This window comes from Callospermophilus lateralis, chromosome 1 (genome assembly GCF_048772815.1).
Source record: "Callospermophilus lateralis isolate mCalLat2 chromosome 1, mCalLat2.hap1, whole genome shotgun sequence".
Classification (NCBI taxonomy): domain Eukaryota; kingdom Metazoa; phylum Chordata; class Mammalia; order Rodentia; family Sciuridae; genus Callospermophilus; species Callospermophilus lateralis.
In genome coordinates, this window is record NC_135305.1 from 216,069,344 (window position 1) to 216,092,049 (window position 22,706).

The window sequence follows — 22,706 nt, forward strand, 5'->3', positions numbered from 1 at the left end:
CCACATAAAAATAAGTGAATTAAAGGTGTTGTATCCAACTACAACTAAAGATTTTTTTTAAATATATTTAAAAAAAAAAAGAACAAAGTACAGTACTGTGGTACATCCTGTAATCCCAGTGACTCAGGAGGCCAAAGCCAGAGGATGGCAAGTTCAAGGTTAGCCTCCAGAGCTTAGAGCCTATCTAAAAGTAAAAATAGCTAGGGGTTTAGCTCAGTGATAGTGTTCCTGGATTCAATTCCCAGTACTGCAAAAAAAAAAAAAAAAAAAATTTAGGGGCTGGGGTTCTGGCTCAGTGGTAGAACATTTGCCTCGCACCTGCAAGGTCCTGGTTTCGATCCTCAGCACCACATATAAATAAATAAAGTTATTTTAAAAATTAAAAATGAAAAGATCAATGATCTGCTGGAGCCAATATTCTAGGCTGAGAGAGCAATATTCAGTTAGCTGGTGCAGTGGTGTACACTTGAAGGCCCAGCTACTCAGGAGGCTGAGGGAAGAGGCTCATTTGAGCCCAGGAGGTGAATTCAGTCTGGGAAACACAGACCCCATTTCTTAAAAATAAATACAATTTCAATAAAATGTCAAATAGAATCTTTTTTTTTAGTTGTAATTGGACACAATATCTTTATTTTTTATCTTTATGTGGTGCTGAGGATCGAACCCAGGGCCTCGCACATGCTAGGCGAGCGCTCTGCCACTGAGCCACAATCTCAGCCCCCAAATAGAATCTTAAGTAGTGATCTGGGCTACAGAAAAATGTGTAAGAGGAATTGAGCCAGATGCGGTGGCACACGTCTGTAATCCTAGCGACTGGAGAGACTGAGGCAGGAGGATCATGAGTACAAAACCAGCCTCAGCAAAAGAAAGGCACTAAGCAACTCAGTGAGACCCTGTCTCTTAAATAAAATTCAAAACAGGCTGGGGATGTGGCTCAGTGGTTGAGTGCCCTTGAGTTCAATCTCCAGGTACCCCCCCACAAAAAGAATTGAGGGGCTACTTTATCCATGGGGCTCAGGGAAGGTCCCCTCAGGGATTGACATGGCATAGAGACCTCAAGATAGTGAACTAGGGCTGGGGTTGTGGCTCAGCGGTAGTGAGCTTGCCTAGCATGTGCAAGGCCCTGGGTTCGATTCTCAGCACCACATAAAAATAAATAAACAAAATAAAGGTACTGTGTCCAACTACAAATACTTAAAAAAAAAAAAAAAAAAAAAGTTAGGGAACTAGCAAAGGGACCTGGAGGTGAGGACTCCCCTGTCAGAAGGAACAGCATGGGCTGGGTATGGTAGTGCACACCTGTAATACCAGGTACTCTGGAGGGAGATTGAGGCCAGCCTCATCTTAGTGAGACCCTATCTCAAAATGAAATAAAAAGGGCTGGGGGTGTAGCATTGTGGTAGAGCACCCCAGGGTTCAACTCTCACTATCAACAAAACCAAACCAAAGGACAGGACAGGCAGGCAAGATTTTGTGGGCTTCAGGGGATCTGGAGGAGGCCAGGGGAAGTGGTAGAGACTTGGGGGGGAGCCCAGCAGGGACTCTAACTTGCCTGTGCTTTGTTGCTTTTTGTCCCTAGCACTTAACACCCAGAACCAGTTTGCCCTCTCATGCCCTCCTTCCTGTTCTCATCTTTGCTCATTAAATGTTGGCATGGGGGCAGCCAATGAAGCTTGGAGCTGCCCAGGCGGACTTCCTCCTCCAGAGCTCTGTGTTCCTGTTTTTGAGGGAGGAGGGAGAGAGGGGGAGGCCCAGCTGTTCTCTCCTTATGCCATTGGAGGGATGGTGGTGTGCGTGGGGGTTGCTGCTGATCCCCTGTGTTAGCTCTGAATCATAATGGGTCAAGTGAAAAAGCAGGTTGGGGTAAACTGAGGCAGTGTGGGTGGACACTGGGTGGAGGAAGCTTTGGGGAGGGGGCAGCAGTGGTCCTTTAACAGGAGGGATATCCTGAGGGCTGACACCCACAACTGCAGCCACTGCTCCTCCCTCCACCCATCCCACCACTTGGGAAGGACTGCTTGGCCTCTCCCGCAAGGCGGCTTGGCTCTGCCGGTAAACAGACCTGGGGAAAGCACCTGATCTCCCACCTTCAGGATCTAGCTGGGTCAGGGGGCAGATCGGAGGTCCGCGCTGGGCGGAAGAGATAAGCAACTGGGAGGAGGAGGAAGGAGCTGGTCCCCACCCTGCCCAAGGGTCCTGTGATGGCAGGAAACTGGGTACAGGGAGGTAAAGCTCCAGATCACACTGCTTACCGGCGACTTGTCACGTGCCTGACACATAGTAGGCTCTCAAAAAAAAAAAAAAAAAAGTCTTTTGGAGGAATAATCGTCGCAATCGTGATTCGACCACATTGTCTCACTTTGCATCGACAGAAGCTGAGACCGAGAGTCCTTTATAAAAACTTTATTGGGGGAGATGGGTAGAAAATAGGGGTAATACCCCTGGAGTTGAATAGATAAATAAATGAATAAATAAATAAATAGATAGAACAATAAATAAGCCCCCGTGTGCGCCTGGGGGGCGGCCCCCGGCCCGCGGGGAAAAGGGAGCAGGTCACGCGGAAGTCAGCTGGATGGCGAAGACCTCGCCCCCCGCCGGCGACTCCGCGGAGCCCCCAGTCTCGGGCCCACCTTCCGCGCTCCCGCCGGCGCCCCCGCCCGCGCCGTTGAGGCACACAGCCTCTCCTGAGCTCTCGGCCTCCTGGACGTTGTACTCGCCCTTCTTGCAGGCGGTGGACTGCACGTAGAAGGCCAGGCCCGCCCCAGCCGCCAGCAGCGCCGCGCCCCCGGCCGCTCCGCCCACGGCCACCCACAGCCACGGACCTGCCGCGTGGAAATTTTCACCGAGAGTGAGAAAGCGCCAGGCTCCTCCCACCCCCAGTCACTGTCCCCTGGCATGAACACGAGGTCAGCCTTCATGCATCTGGCATGTGAGCCCCAGGGAAGTGAGCCCGCCTGTGAGAAGTTGGAGAGCACCTAAGGCCCTCTAGGGCCAGTGGGACCGCAGACCCAGTTGACACCCCATGCGAATACAAGCCCTTGACCCCATAGTGGTGAGTCAATTCTCTCCATTCCCAAAAGGACGAAGACCAGAGAGGCCAGCGCAGTTTCTCCACCCCAGAGAGGACCATCCCCAGGAGCTACATTTAATGGGGGAGGGCACCTCGTTGACCCCCATCAGCTTCCCTGGTCCCCCTTCTCCACAGCGCCATAGTGGAGGGTGAGTTAGGTCAAGTCATCCTCACCCTCTACCCCAAAACCCACTTCAAGTTCATCAGAGCCTCCCACAGCTGTCACAGCTCTGAAGGGTCCCTCCCCCTGGAGCTGACCTTCCCCCGGACCTCCGCCTCCCACCCCTGATCTTCCATCAAGAGCCCCTTTCGTCAGGCGCGTTGACTTCTACTTTGACCCACTTTGGTCTTGTCTTTTGGGATTGAGAGGCAGAGATTGATACAGACCCGAGCCCCAAGGCCCGGGTCACGCCCTCCAGCAGATCCCTTGCTCCACCCCCAGCTGTCACTTACCAGCCACGCGCACCGTGATGCGTCGTGAATGGCGCCCGTGCGCGTTGGTGGCGGCGCACTCGTACTCCCCGCCGTGACTGCCCATAGCGCCCGCCACGCTTAGCGTGCTATTGTTGCTCGACAGGCCGATGTTGAGGGCTCCCGGGGGTGCGCGCCAACTGATCTGGGCTGGAGGCCAGGCCTCTGCGCGGCAGGTCAATGTGAAGTTCCCGCCTGGCCGCACGCTCGAGGGTGAGGCGGCCAGCTCCGCCACTACCGGACGGTCTGCAGGGTCAAAGGAGTGAAGACCGATTTAGCGGCTGCCCAGCGGTTACCCAGGTACCCTACTCTGGCCCATCATAATCGGCCTGATGCCTCCTCTTTTCCGGTGAGGGGAGAAAATGCTGCTCGCGTCAGAGCACCTTCCCTCCACAGTCAGTATTTTAGGACATAAATTTTGCTCCCTTCTTATTGAATGGGAGGAGGTGGAGCTTTGCCACTATCCATCCAGGATTTAAGCGAGCAGGAGCGAGTTCCTGTTCTCTAGAATTTTCATTACCCCCCAGGTTTAGGCCAGAACTCCCCGCTCCCAACAATGGGACTGGGAGAGGTGCCGCTGAACTTCCGTGGGCTCTGTCACCACTGCAAATTACTTTTCCAGGGACAGAGTCCCTTGCATCAGGAAAGGCCTACACTCACATTCCACGCCCACAGTGATGGTCCGGGAATCTGTGCCATGAGCATTGGTGGCCACACAGAGATAGGTACCCGCGTCCTCTCGGGACACACGCTGCCTTTCAGGCTGGGGCGCACCCTCTCTGGAGCAGTGCACTTGTGGGAAGGGCTGACCTCGGGCGGTGCAGGCCAGCGCTGCAGGTTTAGCCCCTTCCAGCCACGTCTGATGACTTGGGCAGGTGGACTCATCCATCTGTGGCGACGCTGCAGAGTAGCCAGTAGAGGGCGTCAGGGAGGGGGCCTGGGACCCTGGGGACACCCCTTACTCCCGCCCACCTGGGCCCCGCTCACACTCCGCGCTCACGACAACTGTTTTGACCGTGGAGCCGTGCCGGTTGGTGGCGTTGCAGATGTAGATACCAGGTGTCAGGTCACTAGCAATACTGGGGTCTCTAGGATTAGGGTTTGAGCTTGCCAACGGCAGCACCGTCCCCTCACTGGCACCCTCAGAGCCCACGCACTCCACGCTTGGCTCTGGCTTCCCATCGACATCACAGGAAAACAGTCGTCCAGATCCTTGCACCCATGTCCAGTTGCTGGGGCAACTCAGCTCGTCAAAACTGGGGCCATCTGGGACACAAGGAAGCAGGGGTTCACATAGGGGACAGGAAGCTGGTCTGGGTGGTGCCGACAAACCCTATCTTGTCCTGAGCCGCCTCTACTCACATTCCACCGTGACAGCCACATTTTTAGCTGCAGAGCCTCGAGGGTTGGTGGCTTCGCATCGGTAAGTGCCTGCATGCTCCCGAGCCACGCGCAGCAGCCCTTCGACAATTTTGGCCTCCCCAGTGCGCACACAGCTCACGTTGGGCGGAGGGACCCCGTGTGCCACACAGCTCAGCGAGGCCTCTGTTCCCTCCAACCAAGTAATCTGTTCTGGGCAGCCCACACTGTCTAGGGCCGGTGCATCTGAAAGGAGGCGTATGTTGTCGGGTTTGAGGTCTGGAGACCGATGTGATGACCTTAGTGACCCTTTTTGGGTCCCGGCGCCAGGCTGGGTTGGGCAGGCTGTGCCCTGCAGGGACTGCTAGCCAAAAGCGGTGTAGCTAATCAAGCCAAGAACTGCTTTGAGGCTCCATGAGCCCTGAGAAGGGGCATTTTTCTAATTCTCACAATGAACCCACAGGCCCTCTCCAGTCTTCAGCCTAAAATTTTTGGCCACTCAGACCGCCCATTTTTGCCAGAGTACACCCACACACCTACGCCCCCATCCTTTTCCAAGATTGGTCCCTGATGCTGCTTCCTCACCAGCCTCTTCCCTTTTCCCAAATCCTGCCCAAAGACACACTTCAAACCCTATTCTTACACTTCCCTGTAGGTCAGTCCCGCTTAGGCCCTGAGAACCAGAAAGAGATGCGCCCTGGGTACCCCACTACTCACATTCTACTGTTAGTGTCACGTCCTTGACCGCCTCGCCCTGTACATTGACCGCTGTGCAGCGGTAAGTGCCCGCGAGTGCGCGAGTGACCGGACCCAGTAGGCCAAGCGCCAGCACCGCCCCGCCGTCGGGCCTAGCGCAATGCACTGAGGGCGCTGGGTTTCCTCGGGCCTCGCAGCGCAATGTCTGCTCTGGGCCCTCTGGCCACGTCCAGCTTCTGGGACAATCAGAGTCGTCCAGCCGGGGACCATCTGTGGACAGGGGCGTGGAATACAAGAAGCTAAAAGTGGCTTGCGATGAATGACCCCCGCTTCCACTATGCGATCGCTATCGGAGAGTGAGCAGGTGATTGGAGGTCACTAGGAGCTGGGCGATGGGTTAACATTAACTCACATAGGACGCGAAGCTCCGCGCTCTCGTTCTTGCTCAAGATCTCCCCATCCACCTCGAGGATGGCTTCGCAGAAGAAGCCGCGCCTGTCATCATTCTCAGTGACGTTTAGCTGGAGTTGGGCGGGCTGCCCCAGAACAGCAGCTGGAATTCCCTCCAGTGTGACCAGGGTCCGAGCCCCGGCTGTGCAGGTTACTGTCACCATCTTCCCCTCCGGGGCGTTGGGTTCGCTCAGGTTCAGGAGGGGCGCGGGGAAGCCTGGGGACCGAGCATTGCCGGGAGTCCGCTGACCACGCCCCTCCTACGGGTCAAAGCCCGCCCCTTATCTCCCGGAGCGTTTCCCGGGTGGCAGCCAACTTCCCAACCTCTATCTGTCAGTCCTTTAAAAATTCTCTGATCATGCCTGTTCAGGTACTGAGATCCCGCCCACTCATCGCCCCGCCTCTGAGTGGTTTTGGCCCCACCCCTAGGTGGCGGAAATCTGGGTGCGCAGCTCCTTACTGTAGATCGTTAGGTTCTCCCGGGTCTCTCGGCTTTCGCCCCCCAAGGTCACGGTGCAGACCAGCTGCCTGGCACCCTCCTGCTCTGCGCTTGCGGTGACTGTAGCAGTGGCCATGAGGGCGTCCCCCTCGAGTGTGACATAAGGATTCAGTCTCTGATCTCCCAATTCGAGGTAAACCCCAGCCTCCGGGGCTGGAAACAGTCCGTCCAAAGAGCAGCTCACCGGCTTTTCTGAGCCCACTTCTAGGAGCCGGGGAGCAATGAGGCGCGGGGAGTCTGGAGACAAGGCTAGGGTCGAAGAATAGGGCTTAAATTTATGTACTGAGCAGTCGATATGTACTAAGCATTTCACATTCACTCTTATATTATCAGTCTTAAGGCATAGACGAAAATAACTCAGCGGGTGAGCGTTGAAGTAAGGAGTAGCATTCAGATGCATATGTCTCTAAACTTAAAAATCAGCCCGCCCCAACTTGGGGACCCCACACCCACTCACCGAAGGTTCGGAGCTCTCTGGGGGAGGAACTGTTTTCAAACAGTCCCAGGCCATGCGGCCGAAGGTCCAGCTCCGCGCGGCATGAGAAATTAGCTCCATGGTCTTCTCTCCGCGCCAGTACCGTGGCGGTGAGCACCGCGCCCCGCGCTCGGGGTGGCTCGCCGGCAAAGTTGCGGCGGATCAGCTCCTGAGCCCCGCGCAGCAGGGTCAGAGTGAGGCTCCCGCGGGGACCAGCGCCCGGGACCCTACAGCTCAGGGTGAAGTTCTCGCCCACGGGCTGCCAGGCAGGTAGCGGCACCAGCTCTACGCGATCTGGCCGCTCTGCAAAATGGGAATCGCTGCTATTGAAAACGCTGGGGCTTAGGGAGGCAAGACCCAGAAGGGAGAGCGTGGGAATAGAGAGGGTGGAGCCTAAAGGGGAGGACCCCGGAACCCTGGGGCGGGGCCTTGGAAAGGAAGGAAAGTAGTGGAGTATGAGCTTGGCCACACAGAACTCACGGAAAGTGCGAATGAGCCCACGCGCCTGTAGTGTACGCCGCGCGCAGCGGAAGAAGCAGACGGGCTGGGTCTCTGGCTCGCGGATGTCCACTAGCTGCCGCGCCAGCCAGCGCAAGCCCCTCTGGGTCCCATTTCGACGCAGCGAGGTCTCCAGGCCACCGCGCTCCGGCCGAGGGCAGTTGGTGCTGCAGTTCAGCCACAGCGAGCCCCCGCGCTCCACAAGCGCAACGCGGGGCTGCAGGTCTGCCCAGAAGGGCTCCTGCGCGACCGCTGCCCGGGGAAACGCGGGCTCAGCCTGAGACCTCAGTGCCCCTACACTGAGTCAGGGGTCCCCGAGGGACGAGCAGAGGCCACGTCAGGAAAGAACCCAGGAGTCCCGCGTCCTGCCCGGGCCTCAGGTTTGGATGTGTGCTCCCAGAGTCCAAACCTTGAGGGTGTCTCTGGGACATGGCAACGGTGAGCCCTGGTCTCCAAGGCGCCAATGAAGTGGTGGGAAAACATGGTGGGAGGGGAAGAGAGGGAAAATGGGGTCTTCGATGCACACAGCAACGCTGGGAGGAGGGGACTCCAGGTGGGGGATGGGGAATGAACGAGTTCTCAAGGTCCTGGCAGATCGCCAGGAGACTGAGGTTGGAGTGAGGGCAAAGTTGTGCCTGAGTCAAGGATAAGGGAGGACCCCAATCCTGGGTAAAGAATATGGAAAGAGGACGCGGGGCTGGACGCTTGGAAGGAACCGCGGGAACGACCCGGTTGCCAGGGCTCCGAATGGAGCGGGAACAGCGCCTCTGAGTCATGAGTTGAGGAGATAGGGTCTTTGCTGATCGTGAGTGGGAAAGACGCCAGTCCATGGTCCACAGTGCACCACACAGAGCGAGGAGGTACCCGGGGAAGGGACAGGAGAGCCACAGGGTCTCTAGGGCACAGGGTTGGGTGCAAAAGAACACCCTCCATCTCGAAGGGAGTAGGAGGGCCAGGAGTCACGAGGCTGGGTCTCTGTGCGCGGTGGGGGGAGGGAGACAAGGGCTCAAGGTGGGGAGCAGAAGCGTGGGATCGAGGAGAGGGCGGAGCTGGGAGGGGCGTAAGGCCGCTGCCCAGGTCTGGCAACTCCGCCCCAGCTCTGTCCACCCCGAGCAGCAGCGGGCTCTTACCTGAGAGGCCAAGGATCCCCAGGCCCAGGGCAGCCCAGAGGCCGAGTAGCGCTCGGCGCAGCCCTGGCGAAGGCCCTGGCATCGCCGCCGCGGGGGAAGCGAAGGAAGGAAGCGAGGGGAGCGCGAGTGACGAGCCCGGCTAGAGGACGGCGCGGCGCGGCGGGTGGAGTGTGGGGGAGGCAGAGTTGCGCTCGGGGATTGGTTTAAACGTTGGTAACTTGGTTTCCAAGGAGGGGGCGGCGGCAGAGGCGGCGGGGGGCGGGAGGCGAGCGTGCACTGGGCTCCAGGCCTTGGCGAAGGCGAGCCGGCAGGAGTGAGCGACCCCCGGGTTTACGTGGAGGTCGGCCCGATCTCCTGGAGCCTTCTGGGGACGACCACGCTCTCCCGCGTCATCCTCGGCCGCGACGCGGAGGTGGGGGGATGCTGGGTTGCCCTGCCCAAACCTCCACCCACCCTGGTTTAGATGCTAGGATAACAAGCTGGGCTTGAGCTCCGCCCGCAGGTTTGGCTCCTCCTACCAGCGCCCCTTGGGGCGGGGATTGATTTGGAGCTTAAGAGAGGTTTGAGCAACACCGTGTGGGGAAAAGACGGGTCTAGAGGACGGTGTGGGGATGCCTCCTTCCACTGAACCGTCTTCTGACCCCGAGGAGCTGAAGATGACAACCACACCTCGATTCCTCCCGCTCCGCTCCGGCACGAGACGAGGGGGCGGGGACGAAAGTGCCAGCGAGTCGGAGACACGTGTGCGTGCGCGCAGCGTTCGCGGGCGTCTAAATTAGAATCGGCTCGGCTCGGGGTCTGTATTTACCCAGCGTGCAGCGGGCATGTGTCTACCCGCCTGTGCAAGCGCGATCTTCCCAAGGAGCGCTTCTGAATGCGCCTTCCTGGGGCGGGCGGGGTCCTGGACAGTGTCGGCTCCACCAGGTACCCTGAGCGGGCCTAAATTCTGCATCTTCGTGAGACCGAGAAATCAAATGTCACACTTTTGACCCTGCATCTGGGTCCCAAGCTTTGACACCTCCCATATGCCCACCTGGCCCAGTGACTACCAGGACGTTGCTAGGACACCAGGCTCTGACAACCTACGTGGACCATCTGATGACCTCTCTCTTGCTGTCACTATCTATAGATAGTTCGTCTGGGTATCCCTTTCCCGCAATACGTGACCCTATATGACCCCACCCACTTATTTTCTGTTCCTCAACGCTAATAGTGGGCTGTGGGGATGAGGACCCCTCCGATGTTGGCCTCCTGGGAAGCCGACTGTGTAAAGTGGAGATGGGGGTGGGAAAGGAAACTTAACATCCAATCAGAGCTGCTGCGTGGTAGCGACGGAGCCAATGAGGAAAAGCTGTACAATGAACCAGCCCTCCCCCAGCCCAAGGCCCCTCCAGGGCCCCATTTAGCCCATCTGCACCTCACTGATAATGCTAGCAGATGTTTTTTTACTACACCGGCTGGGAATGCAGAGGTACTGGGGCCCTGGAACCTCAAGTAGGCCTTCAGGGAGAAACCTCAAGTGCCTAACTAAGCAAGACAAAGAATTTTGAGAAAGCAGGGCCAGTAAAGGAGACACTTTCCTCTAAGGATCCTTAGGCTGTGTGACAGAGACTGGTTAAAGAAGCTTTATTGATCCAAGCTGGGTTTACTAAATTGTTCCAGACTTCTTTTTCCTTTGGCTTAGTTGGCATAGAATAGCTTTCTAAGCCCGGGCTGCTTAGCTGGGCACTTGCACAGGTAGGCAGCCCCCATGGCAAGAAGAATCCCCACAAGGGCTGCGATGGAGGTGGAGGCCAAGGCTTTGGAGGCGGGGTTCCAAGCTGAGAGCAGGAGGTGAGAATTAGGAAAGGAGCACATAGAGATCTGGCGACCACCATGTGGTCATTAGGTCTGCACACCATCCTGAAGTCATAGCCTCCCTCCCCCAAGTCCCCAGGTGCCTCACCTAAGGCTGTTAGCATAATAGGTGCTGAGCTGCTGTGTATCACCAGACCGTGGAGACTGAGGCGCGCGTGGCAGGTCAACGGCTGCCATAGGTTGCTGGGCCCAGTGCGCAAAACATGGGTCAGCGTCACATTGGCCACATGCAAATTTTGGAAGTGCTCCAAGGTTTCGAAATAGATGATCTGGCCGCGGCGCCTCAGGATCACCATCAAGGAGCCCACTGGGAACACGTGCGTCACGTGGCAGCGCAGAAAGTACTCCTGGCCAACCAAGATCGGTGGTTCCAGGATAACGCTGCGAGGCCGCTCTAAAGCAAGAGGGGAGCCCCACCGTAAGGTCCGCGGGCGCCCCCTCTCGCGACTTTCAACTACCCCATCCTTCACCTTCTTCCCCTCACCCCAGCTGGACCTGTACCCCTGTCCCTCACTGTAGGCGGTGATCCTGGCGGTGGCCTCTCGCGTTTTTCCTGCGCAGGTGACGAAGCAGTGTACGTTGGAGCTCCAAGCCCTCACATCCAGCAGCTGGTAAGATACCCAACCTGGCCCACTGAGCGTCTTGCCCAGCAGTAGCTGGGTGCCGACGCTGGAACTTTCCGGCAGCAGCTGGACGCTGGAACTTTCCGGCAGGGGGCAGCTATGGCTGCAGTTAAGCCACACTGAGCCCCCCTGCGGTACCACCACCAACTCCGGACTAATGCGTACCCAGAAGGGCGCTGGTGTCCCTGAGGGTGCGGGAGGGCTGCCGCTGGTGCCTTGCACACGCTCAGCCTGGCGCCCCAGCACGCCTCCATCTCCTGGATACCCGGTCACCAGCAAAAGCAGCAGCGACAGGAGGAGCAGAGACCCCATGGCAGAAAGCCTGCGCTGAAGGGCCTGGCGCCAGAGAGCCACCACTGGCTCTGGAGATAGGAGATTCGTAGTCCTGCCTCCTTAGACCCGCCCAGAGAGGGGCCCCGAGATCCCCAGGGGACCCAGGAGCCCTGCAGAAGATATCTGTCCCTTTTGGCCCAGGAATGAGATTCCAGACCCCATTGACAACCAGTTGTCATTTCAATTTTGTGGACCGGGGTCCAGATAATTTTTTTTTAAACTCCCAGATTTAGAACAAAGCCTCAGAGTTGAGCCAACAGGCAACCTTCTCTTGGGAGAGGAAGTGGGAGGTTGGGAGCTGTGGCTGGGTAAGTAGAGTTTCTTCCAGGAGATGTGACAGGGTTTTCTCTACTCACAGAGGCTGACGCTGAGGCTGATGAAAAAACTTTATTGGCATAAAGGAGAGGCTTCCTGAGGTGGGAGGGGGTCCAAAGCCTTGCAGTACTGGACCCCCATCACTGCCCCCAGTGTCCTGAACACTGAAGGGTTTTGGAGCTGCACGGTGTTCTATTCCTTCATGGTCCCACTGAGGCGGAGACAGGAGATAAGGTAGGGTACACAGTCGGGAAGAATTTCATGGGGCTTTATAGTGTCGCTGCACAGGAGGGGCATAGTCACTGAGGATCACTGAGAACATAGGCTGAGAAACATGTGGGTGGAGAGGTGATTAACAGCACCAGTGCCGAGAAGGGGAAATAGTAAGGTCTCAGTGAGTGGTGGCCAAGCATGTCACCATTGCTAGCTCCTATGGTGCCTTAATGCCTGACAGAAAAAGCACCCTTTCTGGGAGAAAGCAGCTTGGCCAATGGAGAATGAAAGTCCAGCCCCACTTGATCTTTTTACCAGGCACTCTTGTGCAGTGCCCAGCCAGGACAACTCTACCTGGTGACTCTGAATGTAATTAGACTGAGAATTCCATAAGAGTGAGAACCTGTGTTCACCTTGTTCACCATTGAAGCCTACATAAAAGGTATGCAATAAATAGCTGGCAAAATACCAAATTAATAAATACATCATCATCAAGAGTTGGGGACAACTGGACAGCAGTGTCAGAGCCTTAGAGGATGTACGGGCCTTTTTGTTTCACTGCTACCTAGGTCTGTGGGTTTATTCTTCCTTGGGGCTGCGGGGCCCCGCCTAGGCAGTAGGGAGTGAACCTCAGTATTTCCAGGCTGTGGATCCACAAGGTCCACGGCCATCACTCCCCCACTGTCCTGGTCAGATCTGACATGTGTCCAGGTCTTGCCGTCTCCTTTTGGCTCAGGTGTGAGGCCTGGAGATCCTGTTTGTGCAGATGCCACGACACCAAATGTTGTCTGTATCCTCAGGCCACTGTCCTATCCTGTTACCCTGAGGAGGTGGACTTCTGTCCACCAAATGGCTTCTGTCCACCATTCTCTTTCCAGCAACACCATGCAGACGAGGGGGCTGCGAGAAGGAGGCCCTGTCTTGGGGCGGGCTCAGGGGGGCGTGGCCTGTGTTTTCAGCTTCATGGCGGCGGCCTCCTGCGCCTTCAGGAGTTTGTATATCTTGATCTTCCGTTGGCGGTTATAGAGGTAAGTGGCCACGACCACAGCACCCAGGATGGCCCCAGCCGTCAACAGAACGATGATGAGCACATTTTTCCCGGCTGCTGGAAGGACACAAGGGACTGAGGATCAAGCTAGGATCTCTGTTCCCACCTGCGCCCAGCCCCGCACACTGGCACACTCACTGAGCACGGTCAAGAACACCTTCCGGGTGACCGCTCCGCGAGAGCTCTCTGCCTTGCAGAGGTAGGTGCCCTCATACTGCTTCTTGACAGGTGTCAGGTCCCCAGTGGGCAGCGGAGCCCGATCCGTTTCCCGAAGACAGGTCAGCTGAGGGACGGGGTTACCCCATGCCTGGCATGACAGCTTCTGGTTGGTCTCTTCTGGCCAGGTCCAGTTCCCCAGGCAGTCACTCTCATCCAGTCGGGGCCCATCTAGGGAAACAGCAGGGTGAGTGAAAGGGGGACAAGGACACCCCCCATATCTAGGACTACCAGGGGTGGGGACAGGCCTTGGAGGGCAAGAGTTGACGGGGCCTTTGGGCTGGACCACGAGGGCAGGGGTCATTGTCCAAGACCTCCACTCACACAGGACCCGAAGCTCCTTGGTCTGGTTCTTGTACAGCACGTGCCCAGCCACCTCCAAGGCAGCAGAGCAAGAGAAGTGGCGACCGTTGTCCTCAGCTGTGGCGTTCAGCAGGAATTGGACGCTCGGGGCCCATGGCTCAGCTGGGGCATCGCTCAGCCTCACCCCGAGGCCAACGGAGGCTTCACACGCCACTTCCACCTGGGTCCCTTCTGAAACTTCCTGCTCGCTCAGGGTCAGGTTGGGAGCTGGGAAACCTGAGGCGGAACACAACAGTGAGCCCAGCCCCGTGGCAGGCCATGTCCCCTGAGAGCCTCACCCCTGCCCTTCTTACTGTAGACTGTCAGGTTCCTCCAGGACTCCTGGCTCTGGTTCCCCAGCATGATTGCACACACCAGCGGATGGTCACCCTTGTTCTCTGCAGTCCCCTCCACCCAAGCTGTGGCTGAGAGGGAGTCCTTGTTGTACGTGACTGTGGTGTTCAGCCTGTGGTCCCCCAGGGCCAGGTGGACCCGGGCCTCTGAAGCTGGAAACAGCCCACCCATGGAGCAGACTACTTTCTCCGATGTGCCCACCTCTAGGATCCTGGGGGTCTCAAGCTGTGGAGAAGTCATCGGCAGGACTGGGGAGAGAGGGTGAGCGTGAACAGAGAGGCTGAGACATCCCCACGGCTGGCTGGGGCATCTTTACTAAAGCCATAGAGAGTCCAGGAAGAGAACGTTCCAGGTGTGGGAGTAAAGATGCCCCAGATCCTGCGGCCACAGGCACCCCATCCCCAGGGCATCCCGCTCCTGTAGGTAAGCATCTGTCCTTTCCAAAAGCTTCCACAACCTAGGGTACCACCTTCTGGCACAGCCAGGGGCTCCTTCCCAGGAACCCGGCACCCACGCAGGAACGCTGTTCCCCTCTGAGTCCACCTTGCCCGGGGCCTCACCAAAAGTCCGGAGCTGCCTGGGGGCTGAGGTGTTCTGGAAGAATCCTAGTCCTTGGGGCCGCAGGTCCAGTTCAGCTCGGCATGTGAAATTGGCACCATAGTCACCTCTGCCCGCCAGCACCGTGGCAGTGCCCTCTGCTGGCTCCCCCACCGCAGGTTGCCGGCTCAGTTCCTCCTTCCCTCGGAGCAGCACCAGGGTGAGCTGGGCCCGGGGTGCCCCACCCCACACCTGGCATCGCAGGGTGAGGTTCTCGCCCACCGGCTGCCAGGGAGGAAGGGGGAACAGCTCCATGTGCTCCGGGAGCCCTGTGGGGACAGTGGGGGAGTTTCCCATGAAGCTGGCCAGCGGGCACCTGTCCTGGAATCTCGCCACTCCCCTGACTTCCCAAAAGAGGAAGGTAAGGTAAGCAGACAGGAATGCAAGAGCTTCAGGGAAGGCTGTTGAGAGGCCCAAGTGTTTGTAAAGGGGACCAAAAAATTCTTTATGCAGTGCAGCTGGATCTGAAAAGAACTGCAAACTCTTCCCCACAGCCTGGTCAAATATAATGCCCAGGAGAAGCCGCTCCACTAGACATACTTTAACCAGGGCTCCTATGAGCTGAGGTGTGGCTGGGGCTAGAGCTCCAGCTCAGCCTGCCCCAGCCCTGGTTCCATCCCAGACCACAGAACAAAACCTCTGCTCAGCCTGACTTTTTGCTCCATGGTGCACACCACCTTCTTTTTCTTCCCCATATTGGGGATTGAACTCCTGAGCTACACCCCCAGTCCTTTTTACTATTTATTTTGAGACAGGGTCTCACTAAGTTGTTGAGGCTGGCCTTGAACTTCCAATCCTCCTGCCTCAGCCTCTGAGTTGCAGGGATCACAGGAGTTCACCATCACGCTCAGCAACACATCTCCATCTTCTAAACATATACGATAATGTATTCTATTCAATTAAGTTGTTTCCCTATTTCCTCCTTTTGCCCAAGGAGGGAAGGGATGTGTGTGTGTGTGTGTGTGTGTGTGTGTGTGTGTGTGTGTGTGTTGGGGACAGAACCCAGGCTCTGGGGGCATGCCAAGCACCCCTAGCCCAGGGGCAGAGATTTTTGTCTGCTTTGTTCTTTTGTTCTGCCTGGCACACAGTAGTTGCTCAATATTTGTCGAAAGAATGAGGTAGAGCAGGCCAAACTGATGGGAGGCTTTTCAGGAGCCCAATTTGTTAAAAAGTTGGTTTTTTTCCCCCAGTGCTGGTAAAACCCAGGGCCTCACTCAGCTCCATCCCCAGCTCCAAGGGCCAGATTTCAAGGGAAAGAGAAGAAGGAGCTGTGGATCCCATGTTAAAAATGGTCAAATAGAAAAATGAAATCGAGGGCTGGGGCTGAGCGGTAGAGCGCTGGCCTGGCATGTGTGAGGCCCTGGGTTCCCTCCTCAGCACCGCATAGGAATAAACAAAGTGAGAGATCCATTGGCAACTAAAAAATATTTTTAAAAAAAGAGAAAAGAAAAAGGAAACCGAACACCCCCTTGAATATACCTGCAACACAGAGGCCAGACTCCATTCCATACGGAGGAACAGAATCCCAACCTGATGACCAGGACGTGTATTGCAGGATGAGCTGGGGATTAGTACCAAGACCCCTGGCTCCCCAGGGAGGGAACATTATGACCTTCCCTTCCCTAATCTCTTCTCAAGAGGTCCCAAAGTGTCACCTGCAATGCCCCTAAGGTGTGGGGAGCCAGGCTGGCCTGTGTTGGACGCCAGCTTATGTTGCTTCTTGCTGTGGATTGTGGTCAAGTGCCTTTGCCCCTGTGAGCCTCAGTTTCCTGAACTGTAAAATGGGGCCATTAGAAGTGGAATAATATTAATCAATTTAAGAGACTGAGTGACTAAAAATGGGCAGGAAGCTTCTCTTTAGGGTGATGAAAATGTTCTCAAAGTAGATAGCGGCAGTGGTTGTACAAATCTATAAATACACTGACACATTCATCCAATTGTGCTTTTTTAAAAATTTTGCGGTGCTGGAGACGGAACCCAAAGCCTTCGAATGCTAAGCAAGGTACTACCACTGAGCTACACCCCAGCCCCCAAAGGGGTGAATTTTGTGGTATGTAAATAATATCTCAGTAAAACTGTTTAAAAAAACCAAAAGGTCACAAAAACCTCAGAGGTACAGCTCTTAACTCCTTTTTTTTTTTTTTTTGAGTGGGGTGGTGCTGGGGATTGAACCCAGGGCCTTTGTGTGTGCAACACAAGCACTCGACCAACTGAGCTAGATCCCCAGCCCCAGCTCTTAACTCTTAACTACAGAAACTGGAAATGGCAGGATAGGAGGTCCCATCAAACCTCAGCCTCTAAATGGGACTCAGCAATCCTTAAGCCTTGTTCCCTTAAAGGACAAGAACTTGGGGAAGGGTGTCTGATTCGTCCTTACCTCTCCTGGACCCTGATCCTCAGTCCCTCACCAAATCCTGGTCACTTTGTCCTTCATCCCTTCTTGGATGCCCCCGTTGCCAATAACCTGTGCAGCCCCTCAGGCCCAGCCCCAGCCACTTTCTGACTCCTGTACGCCCTGCTACCTGGAGTCTTGACCTGCGCACGAATCCTCCATGGCTCCCAGCACCCCAAGGAAGAGAAGGTCGCACGGCTCCTCCTTTCCACCCCAACAGTGTCTAGCTCTTCCTGACCTGCCCCCAGGATGTCCCCTTGTTCACGGGCTGTTCCCTCTGTGCTGGGGATTGACCTGGGGGCTTGCCCATCCCAAAGGCACACGCTACCCCAGCCCCAGGGCGCCCATTTCTACCAACTCCTACACATCCACCAAAGTCCTAGTGGTCCCGTTCTCTGGGAACTATACTTCTAACTTTTTTTTTTTTAATTTTTTTTTTATTTTTCGGCGGACACAACATCTTTCTTTGTATGTGGAGCTGAGGATCGAACCCGGGCCACACGCATGCCAGGCGAGCGCGCTACCGCTTGAGCCACCTCCCCAGCCCCTACTTCTAACTTTTTTTGACATGGCTTAGCCACCCAGAGGATGCCTCCTCATGTTGGCACCAAGAGTGGGGCAGAGCCCAGCCGGTCTCTCCTAGGCACCGCCCACCTCATAGGCCCTGGAAACAACCACCAGGCGGCCACCCGCCCATTTCCCAGAGGTGGACACCAAGGCAAAGGGAGATCTAAAGTCACCGAGGAGAAATGTGGCGGAGCTAGGACCCAACCTGTAGTGCTGGGTCCTCAACTGCCAGGCGGAGACTCAGAGAAGCCCTTAACGAGATTTCCCAGGGGTTTTCAGAGGCCACCAGGAATGTTTGGGGACTTTCCTCACCTGGCGGGCCAGCGTCTGCTCAGACACCCTCCAAACCAGAAGTGGAGTCGATGAGTGCCCAAAGGCTTTCTTTGTGAGGAGCCATGAGGCTTCGCCCTACTGTCCCTAAGGCAGGAGGTCTCACGTGATGGAAAAGTACACCTAGGACCCATGTCCCCCACCCTCACCCCGTCCCTAGAGCCATGCTGTGCCTGAGACCCAGGCAGTCTCATTCCAAGTCACTTGGCCAGTTCTCTTTGTTGTTTCTCCTTTTTGTTTTGTTATGATTTGAATTATGTTTGTGTTTTTTTTTTTTCCTTTGCCTTGGAAACTCATTCTCACAGATCAAAAATCCTCAAAGCAAAAAGGACATTACAAGAAAATCCCCTGCTCCCCCTTTCCTGGAGCCTCTCAGCAGTTTTTCTGTTCACAGCCAATTAATATTGTCCTTGTCATTTCTCTCTCTCTCTCTCTCTCTCTTTTTTTTTTTTTTGAGATGGGGGTCTCACTAAGTTGCCCAAGCTGGCCTCGAACTTGAGATCCTCCTGCCTCAGACTCCTAAATTGCTGAGATTACTGTGCCCACATTATTATTTCTTGTGTTTCCTTTTAGAGCTCCTTTGTATGTAAATACCACCTCCCCGTCTGCCCCCTTTGGCTCTCTGCCACAGAAGATGGCATGCCATTCATGCCCAGCAGTACTTTCTTTTCAATTTTAGAGTACACCTTGGAGCACTTCCCTTCTGGCACAGAGGAGCTTCCTCATTCTTTTACACAGTTACATACTATTCTCTGATATGGCAAACCTACTTTTCTCTCCCATGCCCTCTATAATGCAATCATTTGTGAACTTGTGTCCTCAAGCAGCTAAGTGGTAGAGAACTTATCTAGCATGGGTCACATCCTGGATTTGATCCCCAGCACCACAGGCAGAAAAAAATAAAAACTTTAAGGCTCCACCAATGCCTTGATGGGAGGGGCCCATTTAGGACCAATTCCTAGGACTGGGATTTCTAAGGTGCAGAACACAAGCATATATCAATGTTTTTTTTGACACTATCAGAGAATGAAACCAGGGGTGCTCTACCACAGAACTAATATGCAAATCCTTCTTAAAAAAATTATTTATATTTTGAGCTGGGTGTGGTGGCACATGCTGTAATTCCAGCGACTTGGGAGGCTGAGGCAGGAGGATCATGAGTTCAAAGTCAGCCCCAGCAAAAGCAAGGTGCTAAGCAACTCAGTGAGACCCTTAGTTGACCCTTAGTTGAAGGGCACTCAACCACTGAGCCCCATCCCCAGCCCTATTTTGTATTTTATTTAGAGACAGGGTCTCATTGAGTTGCTTAGCACCTCACCATTGCTGAAGCTGGCTTTGAACTCTCCATCCTCCTGCCTCAGCCTCCTGAGCCACTGGGATGACAGGTGTGCACCACCGTGCCCAGCAAGCAAATATCATTTTGAGACTCAATACCTAATAACTTGCCACAGGGTTGTGCTCAGACTCTCCACAGTCTGGCCAGCACAGCTGTTGTCAATTCTTTTAATCAATGTGTGAACAATGTCATCTGAGGGCTAGTTTTAATTTGCATTTGTTTTTAGGGTTAAGAAAAAAATATTATTTTGCAATTCTGGGGGTGGAGCCCAGGGCCTCACACATGCTGGGCAAGTGCTCTATGGCTGCTGGGCTGCACTCCCAGCCCATGCATCCTTTTCTAAAGCATCAGATCCAGAGCCTCCTGCTATGTTTAAAGAGTATAAAACTCCTGGGTGAAGCTCAGTGGTACAGCATGTGCTCAGCATGCGCCAGGCCCGGGGTCCATCCCTAGCACCACACACAGAGATTAAGGCATAGAGAGATGGCGTTTTCAAATGGTCCCAATTCCTGTTGATACTCAAAATGTAACCAAAGAAATTCAAAGGGCTTCCAGTTGACAGTGGAACTTTCTCCCTGCCCTTCGGTGAGCTGCTCTGAGGTTCCACCCCCACCTCTCCTACCCCATCTCCCTAATCCTGTCCCCTGGCCGCCACTCACTGTACACGGTGATGGAAATCAGAGCTGATGTTTGGTTTTGGCCACAGTTGGAGAAGCACATCGGCTTGCTGTCTTCCTCCACGTCACTCAGTTCGAACATCTTCCAGTTGTGCCCTCTGTCTCGCTCCTCCTTGGTCAGCGGAGTCTCCAGGCCCAAGAAGGCCTCCACTTCACAAGTTGAACTACAGTTCACCAGCACAGAGCCGCCTCGGGGCAGAGTGGCTTCTGTGGGGAAGACTGACGCTTGGGCATCTCCAGGCTCTGGAACACAAGGGTGAGGACAGAGGCGTGACCCATCACATGCGCCAAAGTTACTGTGTGCCCAATTGGGCGGGAAGCTGGGCACACGGCCCTGAACTAACAAAACCCTCTGCCTTCAGTGTGGGAGACAGGAATATTTGTGAGCAAACAAGATAATTAATAAGGGATGTCAGTAAAGATTTGGCAAAAACAAAACAATGAGAGAACCAATGGTGCCTTGGTGATAGAGCTGGGCTAAGACCTGAGTGATGAGAAAGGGCTGGCCATCCAGAGAAAAGGGAAGTGGCTTCCAGGCAAAAGGAGCAGCAAGTGCAAAGGCCCTGAGGCAGAGTGGCTGGAGCCCAGGAAGCAAGGGGAAGGGGGAGTAGGGGGAAATGAAATCAAGATCACGTGAGCAGGGCAGAGCACACTAAAGAAGAGTTTTTAAGGCTGGGGATGTAGTTCAGCGGTAGAATATGCAAATGTATATATATATATATAATATATACATATACATAATATATATGAATATACATATACACAAATGCCTATGGTGTTCTTTGAGGACAATGAAGAGCCATGGAAGGAGAGTCAGATTGTAATACCAAGTCAGTCCTCTCCTGCCTTCTAAGAGGTCAGGTGAAGGGAGCTAGGAATCGGGCTAGCTCCTTCCTCCTTTAGACACACTGTTTCCCCTCTCCGAGCCTCAATTTTCCCACTTACAAGGTGAGTGGGTGTAGTCACCACACACCCCTGTTAATAGGAGTCACAGCACAGGGCAGGTAGCGAGTGGTTGGCTGTCTTGTAAGGAAGTGCGATTAGAAGGAAGAGGTTATGTTAGACCTCAGACTCTGCCTGCAAAGTTGAAAAAAAAAAAAAAAAAAAACACTTAAAGTGCTGTGGAGGCCAACTGTAACCCCAGTGACTGGAGGGCTGGAGGATCAAATGTTTGAGGCCAGCCTCGCAATTTAGCAAGGCCCTAAGCCAACTTAGTGAGACCCTGTCTCAAAATAGAAAATTAAAAGCTGGGGACGTAGCTCAGGTGAAGCACCCCTGGGTTCAATCCCCAGTACCAAAAAAAAAATAATAATAATAATAATTAAAAAGGAGGGAGCCTGGCTGTAGTAGTCACAGCTACTTGGGGAGCATAGATTGAGCTTAGGAACTTGAGATCAGCAGGGGCGACATACCCAGACCCCATCTCAAATGATAATAATCATGATGATTAATATTAATAATAATAAATCTGAGGGGCTGGGGCTATGGCTCAAGTGGTAGAGAGTCACCTAGCACATGTGAGGCACTGGATTTGATCCTCAGCACCACAAAAAAAATAAAGATATTGTATCTACCTAAAACTAAAAAATAAATATTAAAATAATAATAATAATAATAAATCTGAGCACCCCTGCCTGACCCTTGCAAGATTCCAGGCCTCAGATTAGCTCTAGCTGGGGCGGAGGCAGAACACAACAGAGACTGGAAATTCTCCAAGGGTGATTCTGGAATTATTCCCATTTCACAGGGGGAAAGAGGGAGGGCAGGCATCGGCCTTGCTGGACAGCGTTGGAAAGAAGGAGACAGCAAGACGACACAGTTCCAGCTCCACCACGGGTTCTAATCTGGACTCATCCTGATTTCTAGTTAAGTCACCTCCCCTCTCTAGGCCCCTATCTGGGCTGGAGCGGGCAGCTGGGGAGTGCTGCTGCGACCTGCTTCGACCTGCTTCGCAGTCTGTGGTCCCTGAGAAAGTGACTCTGGAATTCCCCTGAGCAGAAGCAGCCTGGACTTCCCCAGGGGCAGAAGATGAGGAACAGAAGGTCTGTGGGAGGAGATGGGTCCCCAAAGCCTACTCGGAGCGGAGGCCAGCCCCCTACACCATCTGACGGTGTCCTGGGGCCAGGGGTGGTGCTGCACCCCCACACAAAGCCTGCGAGGTGGTCCTTATAAATTGGGGCCCCATTTTACAGCCGAGACCCTTAAGTGTAAAAGGGGCCCGAGGCCACCCATCGAGGTCATTCGGAGTCTGGGTTCCATCTGCGGCTGGTGACTTTCAATGGGGGGTTCTAGTTCCATCTCCCATAACCCTAACATGACCCTAAGCAGGCACAGACTGATCCCTTGCCAACCGGAGAGGCGTCCTCCCACGGCGCACGTCCAAGGCGCACGTCGTATCCGGGGAGCTGACCTGACAGCCACCCGCACCTTCGACTCACCTGGGAGCAGAGCCCCGAGCAGAGCCAGGAGCAGGGGCAGCGCGGACGCGGCGCCGGCGGGGGCCATGGCAGCCTGGGCAGTTCGCAGGGAGCAGCGCGGAGGCGAGAGGTGCTCACTGCGCACTGGAGCCCGGAGAGCGCACGGGTTCTTTATAACAGCTGGCCACGGGGGGCCGAGGGGCGGTGCTGCTTTCCCGGAAACCTCGAGCCTTCCCCTCCTCAACGAGGGCTCTGGCATTTCCGGACTGAGAGAATGCCCGGCCCGAGCGGGTGGTCCTGCCTCGCTGGCCGTGGCAGGGTCGGAATTTCCAAACTGAAGCAAGGAGGGCGGCAGGGCCGGGAGGGGAAAGTAGGGGGCTGCTCCGGGCCACCGGGGGCGGGGGTCTCATCCCCGGCTGGAGTAACCTCGATTCACAGTTT

At 55.1% G+C, this 22,706-nt stretch overlaps 3 protein-coding genes across 5 annotated transcripts; all 3 read right to left on the reverse strand.

Annotated features, from left to right (window-relative positions):
* Nucleotides 1–2,553: 2,553 nt before the first annotated feature.
* Icam5 (intercellular adhesion molecule 5) lies at nucleotides 2,554–8,730 on the reverse strand. The gene is made up of 11 exons (XM_076871416.2): nucleotides 8,649–8,730; nucleotides 7,501–7,770; nucleotides 7,003–7,323; nucleotides 6,507–6,794; nucleotides 6,009–6,263; nucleotides 5,618–5,866; nucleotides 4,904–5,146; nucleotides 4,529–4,807; nucleotides 4,202–4,441; nucleotides 3,524–3,787; nucleotides 2,554–2,822 (listed from the first exon to the last, which is right to left on the reverse strand). Exons 1-11 carry the CDS (start codon nucleotides 8,728–8,730, stop codon nucleotides 2,554–2,556), a joined length of 2,760 nt encoding a protein of 919 aa, XP_076727531.2.
* A 1,598-nt stretch (nucleotides 8,731–10,328) lies between these two features.
* Nucleotides 10,329–11,440, reverse strand: Icam4 (intercellular adhesion molecule 4 (Landsteiner-Wiener blood group)). Its single transcript, XM_076857692.2, has 3 exons — nucleotides 11,020–11,440; nucleotides 10,594–10,899; nucleotides 10,329–10,468 (listed from the first exon to the last, which is right to left on the reverse strand). Exons 1-3 carry the CDS (start codon nucleotides 11,438–11,440, stop codon nucleotides 10,329–10,331), a joined length of 867 nt encoding a protein of 288 aa, XP_076713807.1.
* A 404-nt stretch (nucleotides 11,441–11,844) lies between these two features.
* Nucleotides 11,845–22,390, reverse strand: Icam1 (intercellular adhesion molecule 1). 3 transcript variants are annotated; one of them, XM_076871427.2, is made up of 7 exons: nucleotides 22,287–22,390; nucleotides 19,831–20,091; nucleotides 14,510–14,815; nucleotides 13,910–14,197; nucleotides 13,578–13,832; nucleotides 13,176–13,424; nucleotides 11,845–13,091 (listed from the first exon to the last, which is right to left on the reverse strand). In XM_076871427.2, exons 1-7 carry the CDS (start codon nucleotides 22,351–22,353, stop codon nucleotides 12,922–12,924), a joined length of 1,596 nt encoding a protein of 531 aa, XP_076727542.1. In that variant the 5' UTR covers nucleotides 22,354–22,390; the 3' UTR covers nucleotides 11,845–12,921. The 3 variants fall into 3 exon arrangements, with proteins under 3 accessions (XP_076727542.1, XP_076727538.1, XP_076727536.1); XM_076871423.2 differs by having other exon boundaries at nucleotides 11,845–13,094; XM_076871421.2 differs by having other exon boundaries at nucleotides 11,845–13,112.
* Nucleotides 22,391–22,706: the final 316 nt, after the last annotated feature.